This window comes from Microtus ochrogaster, chromosome 4 (genome assembly GCF_000317375.1).
Source record: "Microtus ochrogaster isolate Prairie Vole_2 chromosome 4, MicOch1.0, whole genome shotgun sequence".
In the NCBI taxonomy this organism is placed as follows: Eukaryota; Metazoa; Chordata; class Mammalia; order Rodentia; family Cricetidae; genus Microtus; species Microtus ochrogaster.
Window position 1 is genome coordinate 88,355,272 of NC_022011.1, and position 27,789 is coordinate 88,383,060.

The following is a 27,789-nucleotide window of genomic DNA, read 5'->3' on the forward strand; positions in this document are numbered from 1 at the left end:
AGAAAGCATCCTCAAGATAAAACTTCTAAATTAGCAGAATAAAGTCACACCAAGGCAGGAAGCAGACATCACTGGGTGAGAACATGAGAGATGCTGCTTTGGCTTCTCCTCCTTGGTCCACAGAACACACAGACTGTTGGGGTTGGAACTACAAACTTTGCTGCTAGAACAAACTCTTTTCTTTCTTGCTAGAATACAGTGTGGTGCAATCGGCAGAAGATAAAGCTATTGAATCCCATCACTGCCCAATCAACCTCGCTTCTTTTGAGTTCAGCGAGCCCCTTGTATTGCCAAGGGTTCAGCTGTGTTGAATTGAGCCTTCAGGAGGTTCAGGGAGAGTGTTGTTAGGGACATGGCAGACAAGAATGCAGACCTACATCCAGGTTATGTTTTAAGAATAAAACGCTAACCTTATACAAGAGGAGAGTACTCAGCATAGTCAACATGCCACCCAGTGACTGGCCAGGTCCTCTGCGACAAGGTCTCACATGCAGGACTCACAGCAGAGATGATCCCAGTAAAGGCAGGGTCCAGTCAGTCATGGTGATTAGGAGTGCTTGTTGATAAGTCTGTGCTTCTCCAGTGCCTTGCACCACTTGGTTCCTGCATCTATCTTCTATGCTCCTCTGTAATGAGGGAGATTCACGTCTATGGGATGTGGCACGCTATTTTCTCCACGAAACCAATTCTCCCTACCAGACAGTTATGTAGAAGAGATGTACTCTTTCCTTGGCTTGAAGTCTGCTTCCTGCCTCATCCTTACTGTCAGCCCTTTCTTCAAGTCCCGACGGTGCGGCCATTCTTTTAACTGCCATCCATACACTCCAGCCATCGTGCCCTGACAGCAAGTAGTAGCTGTTTGACATATGGCCATCGGTAATTATTTTGTTTTTATTTTTGTTTTTGTTTTCTAAATTCCCTGCTTTTTTTTAAAGAGCAGTTTTGATTTAGGTTAGCTCTCTGGCAGCTCGCTCTTCACCGTATCCTGGAGAACTGACTAAGCTCACCCATCTTCACTTGCTCAGGTGGAAGACATCCACCCCCGCTTTGAAAGCTCGTCATTGCAAATAAAGCCATTTTTAATTTATCCTGTGTTTCTAGGAAACAAAATACCCCAAGCTAAAGAGGCAACACCTTCTTCCTACAAGGATGGCACCAGTTCAGATTTAAGGGATGAATTGAAATATCTTCGCTGCCCCTGATTCATTCGATGAGGCAGGGATGAATGATACCTCTCAAAGCATTATGTGGAATATTTACTGAGGGCTAGATGCTCCTGAAAACCCTAAGAATCCCTCGGAATGTACTCATTTTAAAGGGAACCATCGCAACAGAAGGATCTGTGAGCACGTGTTTAACTAAGGTATCAGTTTGCCTCACCAACAGTGGGCCAGTTATCATCACAGTGGGAAGTCCAGAGTGCCATTTACAGTTTTATAGGAATGTCCAAAATGAATCCTATTCAGCTTTTGACTGAAAAATCCAGTTTCATACATTCCAAGGACAGAAGAGCAGGTTAGATGGGGCGGCAAAGAAGCATCACCCAGCCTCTCCTTAGAAAGAACCGCCGTAGATACAGTGCACCAGGATTCATGAGGGCCAGCAAGCTGTGTTTAGACACGCTATCCTAGTAACCCTCACATCTGCTAAAGAGTCCACAGAAGCAATAAGCTGGGCTCTTCCAAAGTCAATGTGAAAGAAAACACAAAAGCTGGGGAAAGAAGGGGACTATCACTTACATATTTGATTAGGTGAAAGATTCTTAATAGAAATTGACTAGAAATACATTGTAGAAAACAGGAACGTTTTGGTATGGACCAGGAACAATAAGCAATTTTGGTGCATAATGATATCTAGATGTTTGTAAGCATCTTGTTTGAAAGGTACATTTCAGAGTATTCAGGTAGAAACATTACAATCTCTAGGATTTGCTTCATAATGAACGGATGCAATGTTTAACACAAACACAGGAAAGACTGGGGAACTATAACGTCACGGTGACAGAAATGCAGCTGCTGTTCCAGAACACCCTGACCACAAAGCAGCCCTGGGGAGGAGGGGATCTGCTTAGCCCGCAGACCCAGGCACAGTCCGTTACTGTAGGAACACGTCACAATTACAAATGCTTAGCTTCCATGTCCCGGGAGCCACGCCATCACTTGAGAGACTGGAAACGTATTCATGTGATCTTCGCAACTCCTCTTGTGGTAAAGTAGACAGCATCCCCTGGAGTCAAAACTTCATGGTTCTGCTATCTGCTATATTTAATAGTTCATCGAAAGGGTATCTGGCACTCAGACAGTTTGCAATAAATATATATGCTAACACATACATATATACTGATTATATATATATATATATATATATATATATATATTCAGAAATAAAGAGAACTATAAAAACTGAGGTTTCAACTGCAAATAGAGAAACCTAATAAAAGAAATTAACATTGATCAACTGCAATATAGAATAATTTCCAAATTGCTGTGATATAAAACAGACAAAAAGCATGAAGCACTTATATTAATTCCTAAAATAAAACAAAAAGGTTAAGATAACTACTTGATGGAGAACTAAAGATTTACCAAAAACAGGTTTTGTGACAGACATCTAAACCCACTGGAAGTTGTATTAAGCTGGAATGGTAACGACTTCTTTACTGCCCAGTTAATGCAACTCAACCCCTACCTCACATTGATCCTCTGTATCTAGAAGTTAAAGCTGATAGAAAATATTGAATTGCTAGAAAAATCTTTTCTAAATTAATGTAAGCATGGGAAATATATACTGGTCCTTTTGATCAGAACTTAAATCAGTTCGCTTTCCAGAAACAGATCATCAACTATACTCCAAGGCGGGCAGCAGAGTTGGCGCACAATGCTGCCCTTACACGCATGAAACTGCTTTGCACAGCAGCCTCCGTCCTTCAGTCCCTGTCTGAGACGCAGTGTGATGCCCCTCAGCCTAGCTGGGCGTTCAGCCTTCATCATCTCACGATGCTGAGAAGCAGGTGGCACTGATAAGCAGTGAAGCCAAGGCAGAATTTGCCGCTTCTTATTGCCAGATGATTCTGCAAGCCTATTTTCCACAAAAAGAACTGTAACCATGTAAAAGTGCTCAGACTCAACAGCTCCAGTGAGGCAGGTAAGGCATGGTTCTTTCAGTTTTACGCAAAGGAAAGAATTACAGGACAGAAACTGAAAGGGGCATAGTTTATTTTCTTGATGAGAAAACAGGCATGCCCTCTGGAAAGAACAGAAACATTTTCACCGAATATAGAAATATAGAAACGCTGTGAGGATGTGTATGAGATCAGCAGCCACAAAGAATCCAACCATAAACATTTTAGGAGGCTGCAACACCAGGCAACAGAGTTGGGACCTCATCCAGGGACAGGCTGGTTAATATAAAACTATACCGAGGCATTTAAATCCCCACCCTTAGAAAAGAAAATGAATTTCACAGTGGCAGTGATCACTTATTCATAACTATACAACAGTATAAACATCTTCCCAGTAGATAATCCGAGGTTTAAATAGAGGCACGAGTCAACATTAATATGCAACCGACTGGATCCCCAGTCCCTTGGTAACCTCTCGATTCATCCTCCAGAGTAGAGACCTTTTTAGCACGCCAGTTTGCAGTGAACCAGCAGTGTAAAACAGAATGGCCAACTGCTCCTCTGTTAGTAACAAATGTGCTAATATGTACTAGTTTAAACTTGATCTATCAGTGAGTCAATGAACCATGAAGGGTGGGGGTTAATCAGGGTGTTCTCCAAACAAAGGCTCCTGAGAACTGCAGGGACGCCACCCCCAGACTCACATCTGTGCCGTTTTGAGTTCTGTGTGATGGAAACACAGATAAGAGCTCAGAATCCTGAAATAGTCTTGTAGATATTCGCTACTATTCACACAGGAAAGCGACCAAAGTATTGCAAAGATAAAGTCCAAACAGGAGAAACAAACTCCTTGCTAACCACACTGCTTAAGAGCTTCTGAGAGTAAACTGTGTTCTGTTAATAAGTAACAGGGTGGTAAAAGCCTTTCACGGAAGATCTGAGTAGTTCCTAGCAGAGCTCAGAGGAGGGGACTTAAACTAAAATACATTGATTTCCCTTTCTTTTCAAACAAAAGCATATGCGTACTGATCTTTACTCCTAGAGATATAAATAATTCTAATGCCACAGTTTAATTTAAAGTAAAAATAAATTCACATGTAGTTTGCTAGTGTAAACAAAACTCTTTTTCTTATAGCTAACATGAAGGGAACAACAATTACTAGAAAAAAATCACCTGCCAGTGGAACCATTACCTCAACACTACAGGATTTAGATAATAAGGGATCCAACACCAGTTAGATCTGGAGTGAACAAGCCAGAGAGGAGGGATAGACAGTAGCCGGTTCACCTAACAGGCCGAATTACTTTTTACCAACCATAGAATCCGTTAAAATAATTAGCATTTAAATACAATTAACATCTCAAGAATCTAACTTAATGGCATAATTGGACATTTAATCACCCACCAAAGTAGGAAATTATAGAATAACAGATAATAATTTCATGAATGTTTCTAATTTGATGATTTGGTCAAGTGCGTAAAGTTTGACTAAGGCAGCCTCTCTGGATCCTTTGTAAGCACTGGAACTGGGAGTGGTTTCTAGAGAGATGTTTTCAGTAATGACAAGGTCTCAAAAGTGTCCACCCAGCCAAGGGACAAACACTTAAGTGAAGAGACAGCATGCAGGATGGGGAAATCCTCGTCAACCACACACCAGGTGGGGGTCAATACCCACACTGCGGAATGAACTCAAAAGAATCAAACACTAGAAAAACAAATATTCCAATCAATAAATGAACAAACCGAATAAAAAAAAAGAAAATACAAACAGCGGGTAAATATTTTTTAAAATTAATATCTGGGGTGCCTGTGCCTAACATGCCGAACATCTACAACAAATCCTCTTAGCAGTTGCCCTGCAAACATGGTGAAAGAGGCCACAGAAACATTCTTAGAACCAGAGGAGCAGGGATTCCGCTGTGAGCCGGTCTCTTCTAAAGCTAACAAGAAAGCAGGACACAAACTAGAGGGGATGGAGAGGGGTGGATTTGCAAGGGATTGCTGAGAGTCACGGGAGTCAAGTGTGGGTGAAGGCGAACACTGCCCCGGGAACATTCCAGTGCAAGCGGGTTATTCTCCCTCCTCATGCCGCCTCCTCTGTCCCTTCCCTCTTTCTTCCTGCCCTCTCTCTCTCTCTCTCCCCGCTCTCACTTCCCCCTGCTGATGTTATGACAGCAGGGAAGTGCCCTGAGAATCTGATGGGAGAACCAGCCTGCAGTAGACACTGCAAAGGCCCCAAAACCACACAAGCAGACTTTGCTTGTTCCCTCTCTTTTGGAGGGAAGGAACGAGTGTAACTAATAGAGATAGAAAATAAATGTTTTCAAGAAATGTAATTTTCCACTTGAGAGAGATCTTTTTAAATGAACTAAACTGGATGCTCTTTTGATTTTTTTATTTAGGCGCTTCTTCCCCCTACTGCTGCTAACTGGCTAATCTGAGAAGTAACTGCACATTCCTGCAGCCTCTTATCTACTGAAAATATTCCCACTCTCTGCCTCAAACAACAGCAGAGCCATTCAAAGACGACCGTAACAAGATTCCTGAAGGTGCGTGTAATAGATATAAAAACATCACACGATTATGTCAGCATCAGTGGTACTCTAATGAATGCCGGGGGGAACAACAACTTGTTGCTAATATGAAATATTATTTATTTCTGTTTGCACATATTATAGTTTTGTCATCTTGTTACCTTTTATTTCATTTATTAGAAAGACCAGCAGTCTGTTTTAGCCTCATCCCAGTGTTTGAATCCCTCCGACATATATGCTTAAGGCATTGGAACCAGGTTTGGGGAGCTCTGCTAAAGATAGGAACCCAACAATTAGTCACAGACCGGTGTGCTTATGCATGCTTTTCCAGTTCCTCTAGGTCAGCATGAAGAAACCATTGTCACGTCTTCCATAGTGCCTGTGCGTTTTGCCCCAAGATATTGGAGGACTCTCAATACTGATTCACAATGAGAAAGTTACATCAGTGTTGAAACAGGAAGTGAAATATTACTGCTGGTGCCAAATTCTGTTTGTTCTATGACTCTAAAGTTCTAATCCACAATGTTTGGAAGAGAACACTGGAGATGGATTATCTTCAATGAAGATGACATTGATGACAAGGGCCTGGCATCTATTTGAGTGGTAGAGTCCCAACTGCCCAATAATTGTGATTGATTGAAGTAGTACTGTAACTTATACAGAAGGAAGAGCAGACATATGGCACCTATATAGTCAGGAGGAGAAAGGGGGAAAGCTGTAATTACATGCTGGTAAGAAAAGATATCATTCAAACCAAGCCAATGCCATTTTTCAGAAAACCCTGTCTCACTTTCAAAGCCAGTTAAAAGTAAGGTTTTTGGACTTACATATGACCAAGAGTAATTTTTAAAGTAGCCCTAATTTTTGTTTTTGAAGATGACAGGACACCCTCAGAAGATCAACCTCACAGAATGCAGATTTGATCTAATGGCTAATGGGTAAAGGAGTCATTGGATGACAGGAACCAGTTTAACACTCTGGAGAACTACCTCGACGGGTGAGGTGCCACATACCTTGCAAGGGTGACAATCTGAGTTCAAGTCCTACAACATACAGAAAAATGTCAGCTGTGGTAACACAGAGGTCTGACCTCAGGCAGGCAGAGACAGCTGCATCCTTAGAATACACTGGGCAGCAGGCTAGCCAAACTGGTGTGCTAAAAGCCCTTAAGAGATCCTGCTTCAAAGGCAGTATTACTGTTGACGAGACCCTTAACCTCTTCCAGCCTCCATAGTCACATATAAGCACATTAAAACTCTTTTAGGCCGTTTTCCTTTTCTTGTGTATGAACTAAGGAATGATAACTGTTATAAGTTATTCAATTTCACTATTTCTTGTCATGCATTGTTTCAGTTCCTCACAACAAAACTCATAGATAATTTTGCTCCTGTACGTCTAAGGGAATATATTTATAGTTCTTGATGCCTACTATGAGGATTTAATGAGATAATTCATAAAATTTGCTCACGAAGTATGGGGCATGTAGTAACTGTTTAATAAATCTCAGTCATTATCGTTAGTCTGAGTTTTAAAATAATGACTCTCTGATATTCAGTGAAGAAGTCGTGTTTAACTCATTTAATAGCATGAAAACTTAATTCAACATTTTTACTAGAAACATTTAGAGGATTTTTCTTTCAGCGCTCTGAATCTAATCACATGGCAAAACCTGACAAAGACTACCTAAATTGTTTCTTCAAGAAGCTGAATTATACAAAAGACACTGTCACCCAGGCTGCTGCCTTGCAGAACGACTTGACATTGATCGTCTCTAAAATGAATATGCTCTTCAGTTTTTATTCTCAAGGTACTCTGTCAATGAGGGAAGCAAGAATATAATTTTCTTGTACAATACAGCAATCAATTTTTTCAATATAATTATAATCAATTACATACAAAAACATATCCCTCCCTTAGGATAGGAATGCCACAAAGGGTGCTGAGAAGCCCTCGGGAAGACTGCTGAGATCTTTCATTTCAAGTACAAACAGAACCGACCGTTCCTAGTGAACTAATTCTCGCTTCCTATCAGCTTAAACAGCACAGGCTGTGAAAGGAGGAGCTAGAAGTAACTAGAAGACCCTCAGCAGGTCTGTCTGTAAAGACCAGAATGGGGGAAAGGATTTGGAAACAAGCAATGAGCCAGTGTGACTGAAGGAAAGATGTTGGCTGACCTTTAAGAACATTTAAAACAAGCGTGTGAATGTTCTACATCCTATCTGTCTACACAGGCATCTTCAGTAAGTGTAGGGGTTTGCATATGTGCAACAATGAGACTAAGTTGTTTTAAGTTGCCATTACCCAGGGATCTTGCTCTTAGCAACACATCAGATTAAGGAGTTCCTATCACATATCCTGAGCTTGAACTTGTTCTATCATGTGATGTTCTTGGGGGGATCTAATGCTATGGTTCGCTGTGTTTAAAGATTGACACTTGGTAAATTTCCACACTACTAATTGCCAGATGGAAATAATTCAAAACGTGAAACTAACGTGCTGCAGGTTTAAGATAAACCGAAGCTCTTCTCTTGCCTTATTAACAAAAATTACATGATTGCTGTGCTTTCCACTTAGAATCTCAGCTGCAACTATGACAAAGCTGGAATTTTGAATGAACTTTCTTTCACTAAGACAGTAATCCTTCAAGAGTTAAGTGGTATTGGTAGTTGTTCATAATTTAATAGAGATGCATTTCCCCCTCCTCCAGCTCAGTAAACAGAAAATGGAGCTCCAATTACGTTGAGAGAAATTTGTTTATTCACTTCCTCACAAACCTGGAACTCTGTCCTCTCCAGAGGAAGAGAAAGCTTGTAGCACACCCCTAACGTGCGCAGATCAGGACACCTTCCCTTGGGAGCCCATCACAGTCCTGATTCCACTGTACCTACTGTTGTTCAAGTCATTTAGCAGACACTTTTATAGCTTTTTTCACTTTTTAAATTGTCCTATTCTTGTTTCTTTAGATTTCTTTCAATTTTGAAGATCCAAAATATCACTTGTGAGGCTGTCCGAGGTCCATGCTAGAAGACCCAAGGATACTCATTCAAGTCTAGATTATCATCTCTAGGGAAGAGCCTGCATCAGGGCCCAACGGAGCTTCCCAGTTACCATAGGAAACTCAAACCTGTAAAAATAGATTGTGCCCTAATGGGATAAGAGTGGACATATTTGGTAATACACATACTATGTTTAAAGCTGTGCAGGCACTTTTTTTAAAGTCAGAAACACTGTGTTAGACCACTTTTGATATACTGATGACAATTGATGTGGGGTGTCCTTCTGTATATGTGTTGCTTTATTGGTTGATGAAGAATGCTGTTTTGGTTAATGGCCTAGCACAGAGTGAAGCCAGGGGGGAAATCCAAACAAAGATAAAGAAAGAGTGGGAGGAGTCAGAGAGATGTCATGTAGCTGCCAAAGGACAAGGACACTCAGGAAATTTAAGACCGTTATCAGTGAGCCACAGCTTCATGCCCATACACAGATTAATAGAAATGGGTTAATTTAAGACATAAGAGATAGTTAATAAGAAGCCTAAGCTAATAGGCCAAGCAGTGTTGTAATTAATACAGTTTCTGTGTGATGATTCAGGTCTGGGAACAAAGAGCAGCCTTTGTCTACAGACAATCGCTTTAAAAAGAAAAAACTTTAATTCCTCTATCAATGACTATAGTTTGCTTGAGTTTGTTTGTTGTCTTCATTGCACATTTGGTCCAGTTATTTTTTTATTGATTTTATTGAGCTCTACATTTTTCTTTGCTCCTCTCCCTTCCTCTCCCCTCCCCTTCAAACCCCTCCCATGATTCCCATGCTCCCAATTTACTCAGGAGAGCTTGTCTTTTTCTGCTTCCCATGTAGATTAGATCCATGTATGTCTCTCTTAGGGTCCTCTTTGCTGTCTAGGTTCTCTGACATTATAAATTGTAGGCTAGTTTTCTTTGCTTTATGTCTAAAAGCCACTTATGAGTGAATACATATTGTATTTGTCTTTCTGGTTCTGGGTTACTTTACTCAATATGGTGTTTTCTAGATCCATCCATTTGCCTGCAAATTTCAAAATATTTTTTGTTTTATATGTTTTTCTGCTGTGTAAATGTACCACGTTTTTCATATCCATTCTTTGGTCAACGGGCATTTAGGTTGTTTCCAGGTTCTGACTATGACAAACAATGCTGCTACAAACATAGTTGAGCACATGTCCTTGTGGTATGATTGAGCATCCTTTGGGTATATACCCAAAAGTGGTATTGCTGGGTCTTGAAGTAGGTTGTTTCTTAATTTTCTGAGAAATCACCATACTGATATCGAAAGCAGCTATACCAGTTTGCATTCCCACCAGCAATGTAGGCATTTTCCCTTTGCCCCACAACCTCTCCAGAATAAGCTGTCATCAGTGTTTTTGATGTTGGCCATCCTGACAGATGTAAGATGGTATCTCAGAGTTGTTTTGATTTGTATTTCTCTGATGACTAAGGATGTTGAGCATTTCCTTGAGTGTCTTTCAGCCATTTTAGATTCCTCTGCTGAGAGTTCTCTGTTTAGGTTTGTACCTCATTTTGTTAAATTATTTGTTCTTCATGAGCAAGGAAGTCAGGACCACGAGGGGTGCACCCACCCACTGTGACAGTGGAACTTATCTATTGGGAGCTCACCAAGGCCAGCGGGACTGGGACTGAATAAGCATGGGATAAAACCGGACTTTCTGAATGTGGCGGACAATTAAGGCTGATGAGAAGCCAAGGAAAATGGCACTAGGTTTCGATCCTAATACATGAACTGGCTTTGTGGGAGCCTAGCCTGTTTGGATGCTCACCTTCCTGGTCCTGGAAAGAAGTGGGAGGACCTTGGACTTCCCACAGGGCAGGGAATCTGGACTGCTCTTCATTCTCGAGAGGGAGGGGGAATGGAGTGGGGGGAGAGAGGGGTAGGGGAATGGGGGGAGGGGGCGATGTGTGCGAGGTGGGGGAGGGAAATGGAAAACGGGGAGGAGGCAGAAATTTTTTTTTACAACAACTAAAAAAAATAAAATAAACAAAAAAAATAACAAAAAAAGAAAGTTAAAAAAAATTATTTGTTCTTTTGATGACTAATTTCTTGAGTTCTTTGTATATTTTGGAGATCAGCCCTCTGTCTGATGTGGGGTTGGTGAAGATCTTTTCCCATTCTGTAGGCTGCCGTTTTGTCTTCTTGACCATATCCTTTTGCTTGCAGAAGCTTTTCAGTTTCAGGAGGTCCCATTTATTAGTTGTTTGATCCAGTTTTAAAACAACATTCTCTTATCTGTCTCCACGGCAAGAAAAATTTGAGGAGTACATCTCCATTTTTAATTTTCCTCATTATTATTACTGTGCATAGCTGTGGGTTTTTATTTGCAGGTGGTGCAGGGTCATTGTGTGCACTTGAAGGCAGATGTCAGCAGAGGCAAGATCCCTGGAAACTATCATTCTAGGCAGTTGTGAGCCTGCTGGTGTGAGTGCTGGGAAGTGAACTCAGGTTCTCAGTACACACTCTTCACCATGGAGACATCTCTCCAACCCCACATTATTTTTGGTTTTGAATTTTCTGTTTGTTTGCAACACACAGCACAGAGTCTGGTGCAGAATTTGTGTTGTGTGGATGAAGTATATTGCTTGCTAGATGTAAAATTATGAAAACTTTTCTATGACGGAAGTTGAAAAAGAACCTGGGCACACACCTGTAATGGGGAGGCTCCAAAATGAAGAATCTGAGTTCAAGGTTAGCGTGAGCTATCCACACCTTGTCTCAAAAAATACAAATAAAACAAAGTTAAAAGATCCTGTGCTCAACTATACTCAGAAAATAGGGTCAAGAGTGAAATTAATTGACGTTTAGATAAAAGAAAAGTGTCTTTTTATATTTATAAACCTGTAATTATTTAGTCAATGTTAATTAGTTTTCAAATCTCGAGTATTTTGAGATTGCTTTCTTCCTCCAGCTACTGCTGCCAACTTTCCCTTAAAAATTATCACATCTTATTGCTTGCTTGGATTCCAAGCATAACTGTTCATATTTAGAAATAACAGTGTCATAACTATATAAAACTGTAATTGTTAGATTAATTAAGACGAGAAGACCACCCACTTGAGGCTTGAATGTCTCCATGTTTTTCTCCTTAGAAAAATAGATGGAAAAAGGTGTAAGTCTGGCAATAAAAGAAAAAGTCTTCTTGTTCAATCAAGACAAAATTCAAAATATTTTTTAATTCAATGCCATTTTCAAGACTGACTTGTTTTTACAAGCAGACCCAGTTAGAAGAAAGAACTTTGTCCTTGGAATTAAAATATGGTTGTCTAATATTCACCTGAAAGTTATATATATATATATATATATATATTTGATATGCAAAATCTTTGTCACCTCTCAAATTTTCTACACACACGCACACACATACAAAAAAGCCCTCTTTAGGTAGGGAGTACTGGGCAGGGGCATAAGAAATGAGCAATCTCTCTCTGCCAAAACTCAAGCACTGTGTCAAGAAGCAGGAAGGTTGGATATAAGGCAAAGAGACCTAAGTCCAAGGAAAGATCAGGAGGAGCTGGGCAGCAGACCTTAGTCCTCTGCCTGAAAGGAGACAGGGTTTCTGCCACTCACAGAAGAAGATTGGAGCCACCTGGATTTCATTCTCAGCTGACAAACAGTTTAATACAGTCTTGAATTATATAGATATTAAGAAGGATGTGAAGCCATTAGACTCTAAGCTGGAAAGGGGAGATCTGGAATGATATAACTGGCAAGAGAGCTTTGCAGCCTCAGACATGCCCTGTGCCACTGGAGATGACCCAGACTACCTCCGATGGGATGAGAAGCCGACCCCTACAGGACACTCTGGGTCCCTAGATGACATCTCCTTTAGCTTCTTTCACTGTCACCAGAGGCTTTCAACCCTTATTGTCTGCGTTGGTTGGTGTTTAGAAGTCAATCTATTTGCTTTCAATGAGCAAAATAATTTTGCACTTCAGGAGAAAGCCAGAGAAAATGAGCCTATATTAATTATCTCACTGTTCCCTTCTCTTATCTAAATCAAAAGTTCAAAGTGAGATCCCCAGAGGACGTTTGGCAAGATGTGTACTTTATTCATCTCTGGAATTTCGCTAGATTTTTAACCCTAGATCAAGACAAAACATCATTCATTAAACTAAATATTTGGACAGTGTTTTCAGAGGTATTTTGTTTGGGTTGTGACAAGTCTCTCTACTCCTATAACATTGCATTTACCAAATTGAGGTTTGCTCAGATCTCCTCTGCTGGCTTGCTGTTGACTTTATGGGTTAAGATATATTGAATCTGCCCCAGCCAGCTCTTCATAAGCCCTCTGGGAGATTTCTCAGACCTTCAGCACAAGGAAGAGGTTCACTTTCCTATGCAAATAATACATTCTTAATTTATTGACTGTCCAAGCCTCCGGAATACCTACTAGTGTTAATAAATTTAATTGAAATCTAAATACGGCTTTGAAAAAAATAACTTATTACAATGGATTATTTTTTTCTAGTTACAAACACACTTTTTGTCTGTTTGTAGAGATGAGCTGAACACTGTCCTATGTATGCTCCTGTCCTTTTGAAAGGCAGGTCCTCTAAAGACCCCAAAGGAACTGATGAGGGAGCCGACTCTCCCAGCCTCATCAGTCATGAGCAAATGTGTAGCAGCTATCCATCATGGGCCAGTGGGACCCCTATGATATTCTGGCTCAGCGCTGTTGAGGCTGGAAGCTCCTGATGTCACCAGGACCTGCTTTCTGTCTGCTATCCAGCACTGTCATCCAACCCCAAACTGCAACAACTACCCCAGCTGCTTCTGCACTGCTAAATCTGATGGATCAATGAGAAAACAATCTCTAATCTCCAAATGAGACCTTTTAATTAGGTAAAGTCTATACATCTGAAGTGCACGATATTTAAGACGTCTAGCATCCCAGATACAAAAAAAAAAAAAAGTCACTTCAAAATTTCAAACACATTTGACCCCTTACTTGCCATGCCCTCATGAACATACTCGGGCATTACCTCAGAAAAATCTACCTAAAGCTAGGCAGCTCTCAGCGAGGAAAACACGTAGCAAATTGCAGATGATCTTTTTAGAAAATATATTTTCATATGCCCAACACATAAATACACTTTGCTAGCAATGTGTGGATACGAGGCAAGTTAGTTCTAAAAGAAGCTCAACAGAAATGTGAATTAGGGCAATGCAGATCCTTCTAAAAATAACTCACAGGGCTGGAAAGGGGCGTCAGCAGGAAGCAGGGCGTGCCCTGGAAACCTGACCACCAGAGTTCAAGATCCAGTGCCCACAGGAAAGTAGGAAGAGAGAGTTAACTCCACAGAGTTCTTGTTGCCTGGTCTCCACATATGTACTATGGCAGATATATCCACATCAAAAAATAAAATTTTAAAACACAATTAAATTATTTACAAACTTTTTAGGGAATGGCTCAGTGGTCAAGATAACCGCCGTCCCAGAGGCTCCAATGCCTCTCCATACACAGGGTGCACAGATACGCCTGTAGACGAAGCACCCATACACATAAATAAAATAAGTATCTGTCTTACTTCAGATTACTAAAACTCCATAAGTGGGGTTCTTCGGAAGTTAATTTAGAATTCATTTTATAAGACCAGGATTATTCAGCTGCCCAAATCAGACAATTATACTATTAAAAATCTAAAGGTAATACCTTTTATGGATACTTGGGGGAAGAATTCTTTAACAAAGTTTTACCAAATTAATTCAATAGCATATTTAAAAGAATTCTATGCCATGATAAAGTGAGATTTATTCTTGAATGCAAGGATGGCTAAATACACAATTATCAATCACTGCACTATGCCAATCATATCAACAAAATACAGAGAAAATTATGATTTTTCTTACCTGACATTATAAAAACCACTTGGCAAGACACACGGTCCCCTCGTGACGAAAACAACAAACAGGAGACAGAAAGGCACCCCATGGCAATCAAACGTTCCTTTTGCCCAGAACAATAACTTCTGATTTTAAATTCTTATTTTATGTTTTATGGGTGTTTGGCCTGCATGTATGTCTGTATCATGTATGTCCCCGGTGCTCATGGACTCAGATCACATGGAACAGGAGTTACAGATGGTTGTGAGCCACCGTGTGACGCCACCTCTCCAGCCCCTGACATGAGATGGGACTCACCTGCATCAATGAAGACCATGTTCAGTGAAAATTCCCGTGACGGGTACGTACCTTCCAGAATTTTCTTGAACTCTCTGAACCATATGTCGCAGTGGTCTTCACTCAAGTTGATAAGATCAAGCGTAGAATCCTTTAGCTTGTTTGGCTGCTCCTTCATGCAGATGAAAAGGGTGATACCCAGGAGCGTGCCTTGGCCCGACTGCTTCACAGAGCAGCGCCGCTTCAGCTTCACGGAAAATATGCCTTCCAGTTCTATGGACTCTTCCCTGCCTGGTGGGTGACACTTGGAACCTCCTAAAGAGAGATTAAGCTCTCAGTCAAAACCGTTGCTTCCCTATTTCAAGTGTATAAGAATGTCTGAAACCCGCAGAATTTTAATCACTTGGAATTTTACGCTTTTGCCTTTTTTTTCAACCTCAGTCTCGGCATGAGTTAGAAATTAGAGAGATGAAAAATCAATTTCCTCAAAGATAATGAAAACCTGAAGTGCATGGCACAGAGTCTCTGTCACACAAGGCTTATGACCTTCAGAATCTTAAAAATGCCCAATGTATAAACAAACGTACAAATAACCATAGACAAAGCAACCTTTTAGTAAAAAATTAGTAGCATGACAGTGATTCCTAATACTGAAAAGGTGAAAAACACAGACTTTGCTCGTGCACACGAGTCTCTGATGGCTTGTTAAAGCAGAGGAAAGGCCTTTAAATGTGCCTATGACATGAAAGCAGAAAAGAGCGGTTTAGGGGGGAGCAAGAGACGGCAAGAGGATGGTAGAGGGGATGAAGAGAGATACTGGGGAGCCATGAATGAGAATAAAGTATACCATATACTTATATTTGCGCGTGCGCGCACGCACACACACACACACACACACACATATACATATGACTTTGTATGCTAGCTTTAAATTTTATTTAAAGGTAAAAAGCACACGGTGTTGGAGATGTGTCTCAGAAAAGAACAGACTCTGATGCTCTTGTAGAGAATTCACAAGTCCTCGGCTCCAGTCCCAAGAGCTCCCACATCCTGTTCAGGCTTTTATGGGCCTCAGGCATACATGCAGCTTCTATACATAGGTATGTAGGCAAAACATTTATACACGCAAAATAAAATAAATAATTTTTTAAGAAATTAAAAGTACATGTCTTAAATTTTTTTAGGTTCACCTCTGACCGTGAATCAGAAAACAACTGTGGTAAATGAGCCCTTACAGGAGAATGGATTTATACTTTGAAACACAACTATGTCAGACAGTAAAGAATAGCAGAGACTGGCTTGAAACAATTAGAGTGCACATAAGGCTGTCCCTTAGAGTGGACACCGTACATCATAGTGTCTGGCAGGGTTTCCAGCCACAGGACAGGAGAGAGGGCAGTAGTGGGGCTTATGGTCACAGCCTTGGTTGAACAGGAGTTAGTGCTTCACAAGGGCCAAGCTGATCACAGATCACAGGGACCACACTGCATCCAAGAACGTTGTAGAGGACTGCAGCAGCGCGGAGCTCTGGCCTGAGCCAGGAATTGCCTTGCACTGTGCGGAAGGCCAGAGGAGGAAGAGCTAGCTACTAGAGAGACTAAGTTCATAAGGCTCAGAAATCACACAGGTGTCCCTACCAGGCAAAGTAGCAGAACACAGATATCCACGGGGCATGGGGACAGCATTTAGAAGAGTTTCTCATCAATGCTTGATTGCAGGCTGCTGGGGTTCTCTTAACAAGGCTGAAAAGCAAGCCTTGGAGGAGCCACACTGTTCCCAGTAAGTCAGACATGTGAGGGCATTCATGGGCACATTAAAACATCCAGTATCTCCAACAGCCAACCCCACATAATAGCATATACAAAGACGCACGTATGTGCGTGTGTGCGTACGATCGGGTATAGGAGGAAACGTGAGGAGAGCTAGCACACAGGAAGGGCAGGGCTGCTGAAGCAGCAAAGGGCAGAGAAAGGCTGACGCTCTTCGGTGTCAGGGCTTCCTGCAACCTGGGAAGAAACTCTCCAATGAAGACAGGTGTATGTGTTCTGCAGGTTTAATTGCCAAGACTGCTTTCTAAGCTTCATCAAGAATGGTGACCTCATCTCCTAACCACCAAATAAAATATAGCCTGACTGTCAGCGAGCACATGCAAGCTCCTGGAGAGAAAAATGGAGAAGAAAATGCCTTTTCTCCATAATTAGGCAGAAGGATCAGGCAAACGAAAAGTTCATTTTTCAAACCTGTCACTCTTAGAAAGCTCAGGTTTCTGGTCTGGCTGCAGTCTAGTGCTCCAATCTTTTGGTGACTTAATCAACACACTCACTGTATCAGTGCCAATGCCTTTTCTCTAAGCATCCAGACATTATATGTCATAGAAAGTAAGAAACCATATGACGACAGTCGCCACCCAAACTGATCAGCAGAGTGAGCCTGTTAGACGTGAAGTCATTCACACACACACACACACTCACACACTTTTCTTCAGATGCCCACCAAACATCCTCCGTCATTCAGGAGGACTTTCCTCAAGCAGAGACTTCTCACACTGCCATGCTCGGGATGGATTGTTCACATGTCAAAGATAAAGGACCTTGTGTAACTTTCATTTCTGTAGGCTATATGCATCTGCATTAATGTTTGGAAAATTAAAGCTAGACATTTGAAAGCACACAAACACAAAGACTGTCTATCATCACCTTTGCTACTTCTGATTATCTAGACTTTCTGGCTAACTGCTTAGGACATAAAGAAAAAGACATAGCTGACTAAGGAGGGAGAGGGAGGACTCCAACTGCATTTTAGGCTAGAACACAATGGACTTACAAGATTCCAAAGAATCAACTGAATCTGTAGACATAATGAAAAATGCAGACATATGTCTATATCCAAAAACACGTATGAGGAAGAAAGAAATTGCATACAAATTAGCATCTTGTACTCTGAATAAGTTAGCAACAATTGATGCCAGAATTGAAGGAAGAAGGGAAGCCATTCAAAACTGACTGGAAGACAAACTGAGTAGCGGGAGCTATGGCAAGTTCCAAGATTACATATCTTGCAGGTCTACTATCTCCCTTCAAGAATATTTATCATACAACTTTAGCCAAGAATCTCAGTAGACATTTTTATGTTTGGATGAGCAAGGAACCAACTCAAATGATGTGCAAGTTCTCTTGGGAGAGCAGACTTCGTTAGCGAGAAAAGGCTTCTTCAAGGAAGACAACTGCCTGCCCTGGCAGGTGTCATTTGTGGAATGGCAATCTTTTCCATTCTAGAAAGAGAAACAAGTGGGCCAGAAAAATATGTCTGTGCACTTGAAAATTCACTAATGTGGCAATAGTGGTGGATCCAAACTAAGTGGAAACGAGGGAAAGGTGGTCGAGAACTTACCAATCATTTGAAGAAACAGAGCGCTATCCAATAATTTATCGCAATATTTCTAGGTTAGAAATTTATATAACCTTAAGTTTGAAATGTGTCAAGTATACCAAGACAGTTAGATCAAGCTAGCTGACCTAAAAATTATTTAATCACTTTAAAAGTCCCAAGGATTCATAAAGAAAAGTCACAAAGAGAGCAAAGGCCAAAGAGAGATATTTGCAATGCTTTCATGGAAAATTACATAAAAGACTCAAGCAGGCATTCCACAAAAGAAGGAATGCGAATCGACCAGCAAACATATGAAAAAGTTCAACCTCATTAGTAATCAAAGAAATGCAAATTTAAACAACAAGACACCACTCACTGCCTTTTAGATTGGCATGGGATCAAAAGTAAGGGTGGGTGATGGTATAGATAAAGGGAAGCAGCCTTGGTGATGGTGAGAAGGCACAAATGGTAGCTGCTGGGGAACATGTTGGGAGAACCTATCAAAAGATCTCCAAATGTTAATTGCCGCAGTACCCGTAATAGCAAAAGTATCTAAGGCCACAGTAGCATCCGCCAGTTGGAGGATGGTTGATGGAATCATGGCTGCCTTCAGTAGCTCTTAACTGAACAGGTTTCATTGTTGTGTCCCCATCCCAAAAGACAGTGATGCTAAGAAGAATGAGTGCTTGCAATAAAAGCAAATTACACAGTTGTGTGTGAGTAGGGGGTGGGGCTTGATCCCATTTACATAATACTCACAAAGAATGGAAGAAATAGCCACAGGAAATAGTGAACATCAGTCACCTTTTAAGAGCGATAAGATCAGGAACATGAGGTTGAGTTTTTCTTATAAATTTTCATTAGATTTGCCTTCCAGCAAACAGCAGGACATGTAATCTTAAGCGTAGAAAAGGAAAAAAAAAATTGGGGGCATGGTGGCTCAGTGGGAAAAGAGGCTTGCCTCCAAGGCTGTCAACAAATTCTGAGCAACTCCTGATGGAGCAACTCCTGAAAATTGTCCCCTGCCCTCCTGCTGACACCCTCACACATGCTCCCTGATGGAAGAAGGGGGAGAGAGGAGAAGGGAAGGAAGGAGGGAATGGGGGAGGGAGGGAGGGAAAATGCATGGTTTTAATCAGAAATTTTATTTTTCAGAATTTATTCCAAAAGAATAAATAATAAACACAACTGAAGTAAACGAAAGCTCCCCCAAGTGTTGTTTAGATAAAACTTGGAAACAATTTAAATGTGCAATAAATAGAATGTGATAGGAACACGTCGATGCAGCAAAAGACTATAGCACAATTACAATTTAGCCTTCCCAGTAGAAAGGAGTTCTAAAAAGCATGTTGGTATTCTTGGCTTTTAAATGTTTTTTTATCTTCAGGCTCCAGCCTAAATGTTTTACCATCAAAGTGGGTGGTGTTTAGCTGTACCTTTTTATTTGTTAAAGTTTGTAAGCTATAAGCCATAAACCTACCAGCTTTAGAAGTGAGGTTAATGAAGGTCTCTCCCAGAACCCAGTGGAAAGCCCTCGGGCTAGCCTTAGGAAAGGCTAAAGGTTCTGGAGATTATCTGCTGGGCTGAACTGAAAATCTTAGGTCATTATTGTTCCTCAGCTGCTACTCCAGGACACCCTTTGGACACTCTCAGGTTACACGGATACTTATAACAAACACAAGTAAAGAACAAAAGACGACAAATCTTTATGTTGCGGAAGGAAGTCGCGACTCAATAAAGACTGACCACCTGTCTGAATCTCTGCAAGGATTATTTTAAGAATGATGTGGATTTCTTCTGTTCTACAGATGAATCACAAAAAGGCTTCTGAAAACAAGGAAGCTATTTTAAGTGTTGGATGAAGAGGGTTAGGGCTGAAATCTGCTTGAATTCTCCTCTTCTAAGGGCCTGAGCTGACTCACTCTGGCCACTCCTGGGACAGTGCCAGTTTCTGACCCAAAGCAAACGTTTTCATAATTACACGTGAAAACCGTATTTCCACGAACAACCTGACACAGCCAGAAAGGAGAGAAGAGCCGAAAAAAGCAGCTGGTCTCTTGGCATGAGTTTTAAATAAGTTTGACTTCCACCTTAAGTGGTACCTTTGTTGCGGGGAAAACTCTGGAGTCAAACTTTAGAAATCGCATTTGACCTCAGGAGACACAAATACGGAAATGATCTCAGAGGCATCGCTTTCAGGCTACTCATGTTAGCTCCTCACAGACCGCGGACAGCTCTGCTTGGTGGCATGTGGCTTATTATTTGAAATCTATTGGCTCGTTAGGATCGTATTGGTTGTTGCTAGCCGCTTCAGAACACTAACTGTCCTCTGGTATTACTTACAGAGATACTGGGACCATCTGTTCTTGCCAGGGATTTAAGTATGCGTCTATTGGATAGCATGCTATTTATTTAATTCAGTGCCCACTTCCTATTGTATCTTCTTGGGGGGGAGGGGGAGCCAATTTAATTACAGGAATAAAGGTAACCTTTCCTGGCAGGTTACCCTGTCACCATGAGAGCAGAGCAGAACCTGCTCAAAGTGGGTTACAGAGGCCAGTAAGGAGGGCACAGCCCCATGATACTCGAGGATACCGAGCAAAGGTTTAACAAAAATAGGACAGTGAGTGGCACTTTTAAAAATATTACTGTAAGCCCGGGGCTTGTCAGCATCAATCTTGGCACATCTGCCTGATGCGGACCGTAAACAGGATTAGAGCTGGGCTTCTCTGCCTGGTGCTAATTGTGGTCCCAGTTCTCCCACATGTCCACTTTTTAAAACGCTGCCTAAAAAACAAAACAAAACGAAAACCCCCAGCCTGCTGGATAGATGGCTCCCGCACAGCACCCTGGACGCACACCGTCATTATTGTGGGCAATATGATGCCACCTAACAGGTTTTTTGGTTTGGTTTTTTTTTTTTTCTTGGCTCTTCAGAATTACTTATCTAATCCCCTAATTAAAAATACAAAATTCTGTTTGAATACACCACATACTGAGATAAATCTGTGAAGCAAGGGACCAATAAATTTGAAGACACTCTAATTGTAAGAAGAAAACACAACGTAATTGTTAATAATCAGGTTAAACTAGGGTTTAGACAAATAGGGCCGACCCTGTCGTCAGCTGAAAACCTGCCTCAGTGCATTGCTGCCCTGGAGAATGTGGCAAAGGATTTGTTAGCAGAGACGCTCAGAGCCCCTAAACACGCCCGCATATCAAAATGCGAATTTGGAGAGCTAGCATTTCTGTCTAGTAAACAGATACAGAAACTTTCATCTTATTTTGAGAGAAAAACAGATTTCCAATCCGCTACCAATCTCACATTTTCACTAGATCAAATTTAATATTAATGACGATGTTCCTGCTTCTGGGTTTCCTCCACTCATTTATTTCAGTCAAGTGTAAGCACCTCAAAGACATCTCTTAAGATTATAAACATTCGAGACTATAAAGGCATTTCCGCGTCAAGTTAACAATGAACTAAAGAAAAGTCAAGGAAATTTAAATATTCTCTTGTTGTTTGGGTTTTAAAATACATATAAACATGCCAATTCTTTATTCAGAACAAGACTCACATTGTAGGAAGTGAAATAATTAAAAAGACAGTCTATATTTAATCATAATTATTACAACATTGGCATTAGAAAATATAGCATTGGATAAAATATTAGGCAATGACTCTAATTCCACACAATCTTTTATGCTAAATCTATTTCTTGATATAAAGTATATTCACATTCCAGATACCTTGGCCAATTCTGAGAGATCAGTTTTCTCTAAATTTCTGCAACACAAAAACATTTAAATTTTCTTGACCTTTCATAAGAGACATATTGGAGGTGCTTAGACTTATAGGAAGCACAGACACAAGAGAATTTCTATGCTATTGAAGATGGCACTTCCCCACATCCGCCGTGTTGACATCTATTGCAGAAGCAATAGCTGCTGACTAGATACCTGCTTCTCGCAAGACCACAGACAAGACCATTCACTTTGACTAATAATCACCTACCTCCTCCACTAGTGGTCCTTGATGGGGAAGAAGGCTGTTTATTAATGTTTAAATCCCATATGCCAAGTATATACAAAGCACCGCTGCCACAAACGAAAGGGATGGCTCTCTCCAGGGAAGCCCAGACACTACCCAAGATGCGGCTGATCTCCCCATTAGTCAGGGAACACCATCTCTATGAAAAAGACCAACTGACCGGGAATGTATCTCAGAGGACAGAGCGCTTGCATGGCATATAGGAAGCCCTCCTTGGGTTAGGCCACAGAAGCACATAATCAGGTGTCAGAGTACACATTTGTAATCCCAACGCCCAGAAGGTGGAGACAGTAGTAGTAGTACCAGAAATTGAAGATTATCTTTAGCTAGGAGAGTTCAAGGCCAGGCTGAGCAAAAGACCATTGACAAGGAAGACTTATAGCATTTGGTCATAGCTATTTGCCCAGGGTTCTCTGGAAAATGAACAAAACCAGTCAAAGAAAACAACGGAAAGTGTCTATAATAAAAAACAAGATTTTGCGGCTATGACTCCAGTCCCACACAATGTTCTATGCTAAAGCTATTTCTTGATATAAAGTTTATATCAAGTTTTCTAAAAGATGTGGGCTTTACAGCTTCCCATCATAACAGAATTTTCTGGAGAGACTGACAAGGATTATTAGTATGTTTGACTTTTAAAAAGTAATATACAATAAAATGCATTAAGATCCTAAAACTCTAACACAGGAGTCAGTTTTCCAAATGGTCATTTTATAAAAAATCATGCATGAATAATTGCTCTGCTCAAACAGCAGGATGAGATCAGTTAATTGAAACTGGTGTGACTCCACACTCTAACTCCCCGCTGAGAAGCCAGTACTCGGTGTGTTGGCTGTGGTTTCAGAGTGGTGGTTACAGGGGATAGGACGTGATTTCCTTTCCTACACCTGAGTGAAGCTGGATCTTCCTCAACACATCAACCAAGACAAATGCTCACAACAGACTGAAGCAGAAGAGGGAGAAGCCAATGCCATTCCCTATCCCACCAGATGTTAACGGGACTCCCAAAGCTATAGGACAGTCCAAAGAGTAGCACGGCTATTGTGTTGTTTGGAGAAATGTCTTAAATAATTAAATAAGTATTCTATTTATATTAATATATAGTAGACTTACTACTATCATATTTCTTTCCTGTGATGCTGGGCATCATCCAATCTAGGGCCTTCCATATGTCAGGCAAACATTGTTGAGCTATACCCCCAGGCCTTTAGTTAATATTTTAAAATGTATTTTATTTATAACATAACAAAAAATCAGTGGATCTAACTCATAAATTGTGGTCTTCAATAATTTATCGTTGCTCCAAATCAAAGTTTAGAACCCCTGATTCGCATAGAAGACACAACCTGAAGAACATGCTTTAATCTGTTTTTGTATTAAATAGCTACAGTTTTATTGTTATTGTTGGATTTTTTTAGGTTTCTTTTATATATGAAAACTGATGAAATATAATAACACTTCAAGTTATTTCAGATTCATAGCATGATTTTATGCAACACAATCAGGCATTGTTGGAGTCGTAAGTCACAAGCAATGCCACACCAGTTGGGAATTATGATTAATAAGATGGTATTTATTTAAAGGGGGAAACTTATAGATCACAGCCCTCTGCACAACCAGGAAGCAAGTCTAGTCGCCAGCGGAGCAGGGAGAGAGAGAGCGGGGAGAGGGAAGTCGCTGCTTTTTTAAAGGGAGAGAGAGACCATGCCCCAATGGGCTGATATCTCAGCAGCTATAGGCTGGAGGAGCGGGAGGACCTCCCGCAACACATTGTCATTACTTCAAGAAGGGCACATGGACCATTTCTGCTGGGACCATTGATTGTTCACCTTATTGTCTTCCTGTCCCCTTGTATTTTTTCCTATGTCACTTCCATCTTGATCCCTTAATAGAAACACTGATAAGTCCATGGGCGGAGGGTTCTACAAAAGCCATTCACAGGAGATATGAAATTAATGGATCCACTCTAATCTCATAATCAAGCTAATTCTTGGCCTTATCAGTTCATATATGTTTATCAGGTTGTACACGCTGGTAACTCATATCACACCAGATGCCTGTCAGACGGATTCTCTGTGCGCCTCAAGAGGACTTGTTCTGCTAGGATGTTCATGCCTGTTCTCATCTGTGCTTTCTGTATCCCAGTACTTCGCCCAGTGCTTCAGAAATAGGTCAGCCTCCCAATAAATGCTGATTGTGAGCATAGCCACAGCGATCAAATGAATCCTAATCACACCATGCACATGGCCGCCTCTGAACCTTTGCTCCTTCATTTCCTGGCAAACAGAAGGCCTTCTTGACTCCAGTCTCTTCAAACATTAACCAGCTCTCAAAGCACATTAGGTCAGTATTCCCAGGAATACCCTTCACTGCCGAGTCCTTCTAAATCCTCCAATCCAGAACTACCTAAGAGTCACACAGCAGCTTCTATTGACAGCATTCTGTTCACCTTCTGTGCTTGTTCTCTACACTAATCAAATGACTCGAAACTTATACCACAGTTAAGCTAAACTAGAATGCAGGAGTTTAAGGCAAGCACAAAGGCTTTATTCTTTCATTTGATCATTTTGGACATTGACTATATTCCAGATATTTCTTTTCCATATTGAAGTGCTGTTATTTTTTTTCACTTGACCTTATGGTCAACCACCTGTTTGAGAAGAGCTAGAGTTCCTTGGGTTTTTGCCCTTCAACTTGCCAGCCTGGGATCTGGGACAACGATGATAATGTCTTCTATTGGGGTGTGTACTATCTACTTTATCAACACTGCTACTTGATGCTTGGCAGGATCGAGTCAGGGGAAGTAAGGCTTGTTTTGACTCATACTGTGAAGAATGCAGGCCGTGACGACAGGAAGGTATGGGGTATGCCACATTTCAGCTGCTTCAGATCAACAGTCAGGAAGCAAAGAGGTGTCATCTGGACAGAGCCAGCTGGGCAATACCGTCAATCCTGACCTCCCATTGTCCTCCAGTGACCTGCTTTCTCCAAGTATGCCCCACCTCCTAAAGGTTCCCCAACCTTCCCAAACGGTGTCACCAGCTGGGAACCAAGTTGAAACACAGGTGCCCATGGCTACCTTTTACATTTAAACTATAATGGATTTTGAGGAAGGTGGTCTGAACATGGGCTTAGAGCTAAGCCAAGACAACACTTTAATTCCACAGTCCAAGCCAATTTTCTCTTCTTCTTTCTGGAAGATCTCAAGCTAGTCACACCTTCTTTGCTTTCAATTATGGCATTAGTGTCCACCAATGTGATGCTAGTGCAAGCTAGTTGTCCCTTGGCCTTACAGAACTCACAGGGAGTTCATATAGCCTTTTATATTATTATCCCAATGCTCCTGCTAGTTAAAAACACTGCAAGGTTCGACTTATCCTTCCCCCTTCCATGTAATTTCACTTTTGAGACTATCATTTGAGCCCATAAAATTATTAGAATAGCTAAATATTTGCTTCCGGCCAACTTGACTCCTCACAAGCAGATTTGAATTGTTGGAAGACAGCAGAACCATTGCCAGAAAGATAGAAGAAATTTTCCACCTAGAAGACAGGACTTCGAGCCAGAATGGTGTTCATCTATGAACCAGAATGACCAGGAGCAAGATGCCAAAATCCTGACCCTGCGTTAAAGGCTAAAAAAGAGGCATGCAGCCTCCTAAGACCTGCTCTTAGGAGCCCCTTTCACCAATGCCAAGGCAAAACTGTGGGTAAATGGACCTCTGTGTGGCTAAGGTGGTAGATGACAGGAAGGAGGAAGAGAAATTAAAGAGAGATTTCTAGAAGCCACATACATTGAACATCCAAAGCAAATATTGAATTCACATAATCCATGATCATATAAAATATCTGAAAATATTTATTTACTACCTGATTAATATTTGCAAGCCTAAGATTTAAGGAAACACAGCAAGGGAGAAGTAATTGGATTATAGCTTATCATGCTATTTTTAATCCAACTTAATAGTCAAGACAAAGTTCATATTTATTTTTGATATGCTAAACATTGGCATGATATGAGCTTTTATTTCATTTCTACCATTAAAAGTTTATCAATGACAAATTTTTCTGAGTTTTGATTTGTTTCTGACATTTTAAAAAGTCTCAAGTAAATGCAATATGAATGGTCCATTAAGGAAGAGAACTGACCAGAAAATTATCTATAAAATGTAGTCAAATTTGCGAACTCTAAATTATTTATTTTCAATCACAACTGGTTTTAAACTAGAAAAATTTAAAAAATATGATTTAATTAAGTAAATGTATGTTAATAAAAAACTTTAAAATAAATTTCATACATTAAGCTAGTAACAAATTGGTATAATCTAGGCTCTTATCTACAAGAAACATGCTGCTCCTTACTTTCACATTTGAAATATAATCACGGTTTCAAAGTCATTTCGGAATAAAGCCAGAGCTCAATTTCTTCCTTTGAAGAGTACTTAAAAATTTAAAGAACGTACTGTTAAAAATAAGTTTGATGTTTTTAACTTAATCCTCCATGCACGGTATTTATACAATATGTGTTCCACTAAAAAAAAAAATGGCTTTAAAATAGATTTTTCTGCAAGTCTTTTATATCAGCTTGATCACACAGCACAAGAGGCTAACACTAAAGATAGAAGCAGGGGGATATTGCTCGATAAGGTGGGGTGTTTTAAAGAAAGCAGATCCTCCAGATCACGTATTGTACATGTTTAGCTGGGCTGGGTAGCAAGTGAAGAGCATAAAATGGCTGACAGGGTCTCAGCAAGCCTGCTTCTCCTCTGGGCTGTGACGCTACTGTCGGTTTTTTTAGAGAGATAAATTTGATATCAATACAATATGACAGAACTGCATCAAACCTTAATTTCACTCACAGTGAGAAGTCGCAGGATTAAATAACACTGTGCAGTCTTTCAGAAAAGTTTATTGCTTCCAGATGGATTCAAGTTTCCTTTCAGCCCTGATTACATCTAATATGCGCAGGGTGCCAACATTATAAAGGACAGAATCAAAAGTATTATTTATATAGATAGCGAGGGGCTGCTGGGCAAACTCTTGCTTTCTAAATAGGGTCTAGGACTTAGGTCTCGACTACTTTAAAGACATAATAATAAACATTAAAATTTGTGTTATATTATTTAACTCTCTTGGATAATGACTTTTTATGAAAAAGAAAAAAAAGGGAAACCACAAATCTACAGGGAAGTAGCCATAAAATGACTCCTTGCTCAAGCTGCATGCTCTTTTCCCCCATGTGGGGCTGTGCCATGTGTCACACAGCATGCGGCTTGCTACCAAGATGCCCACCTGTGCCTGTGTGGCTAAAGAGGCTTTCATTTCACTAACAAGAACACTACTAAATATCAGCCACTGCAATCAGAAATAATGCCTTCAAAATATTGACCTCACATTAAAACCTGCATGCCGACTTGCTGCTTACATTTAGTGTTTGCTTTTACTTTTTCCTGTAATACTAGTAACACTACATGAATGTTTGCTTATATCTCCCCAAAACAAAGTGCTCTCCCATAATGTGAAATAAGAAATAAAGTTTCAAAAAA

The 27,789-nt window shown here is 40.6% G+C and overlaps 1 protein-coding gene across 2 annotated transcripts in view; it reads right to left on the minus strand.

The window, feature by feature from the left end:
* The window catches only part of Cerkl (ceramide kinase like), a 112,152-nt gene that overhangs the window by 53,926 nt on the left and 30,437 nt on the right, over nucleotides 1–27,789 (minus strand). For both annotated transcript variants that reach the window (XR_003376848.1, XM_005346631.3), the window contains exon 2: nucleotides 14,897–15,139. Coding sequence is in view for 1 of the 2 variants with exons in the window: in XM_005346631.3 (XP_005346688.1) it covers nucleotides 14,897–15,139 (243 nt within the window). In the remaining variant the exon portion in view is untranslated. The remainder of the gene's footprint in view (nucleotides 1–14,896; nucleotides 15,140–27,789) is intronic.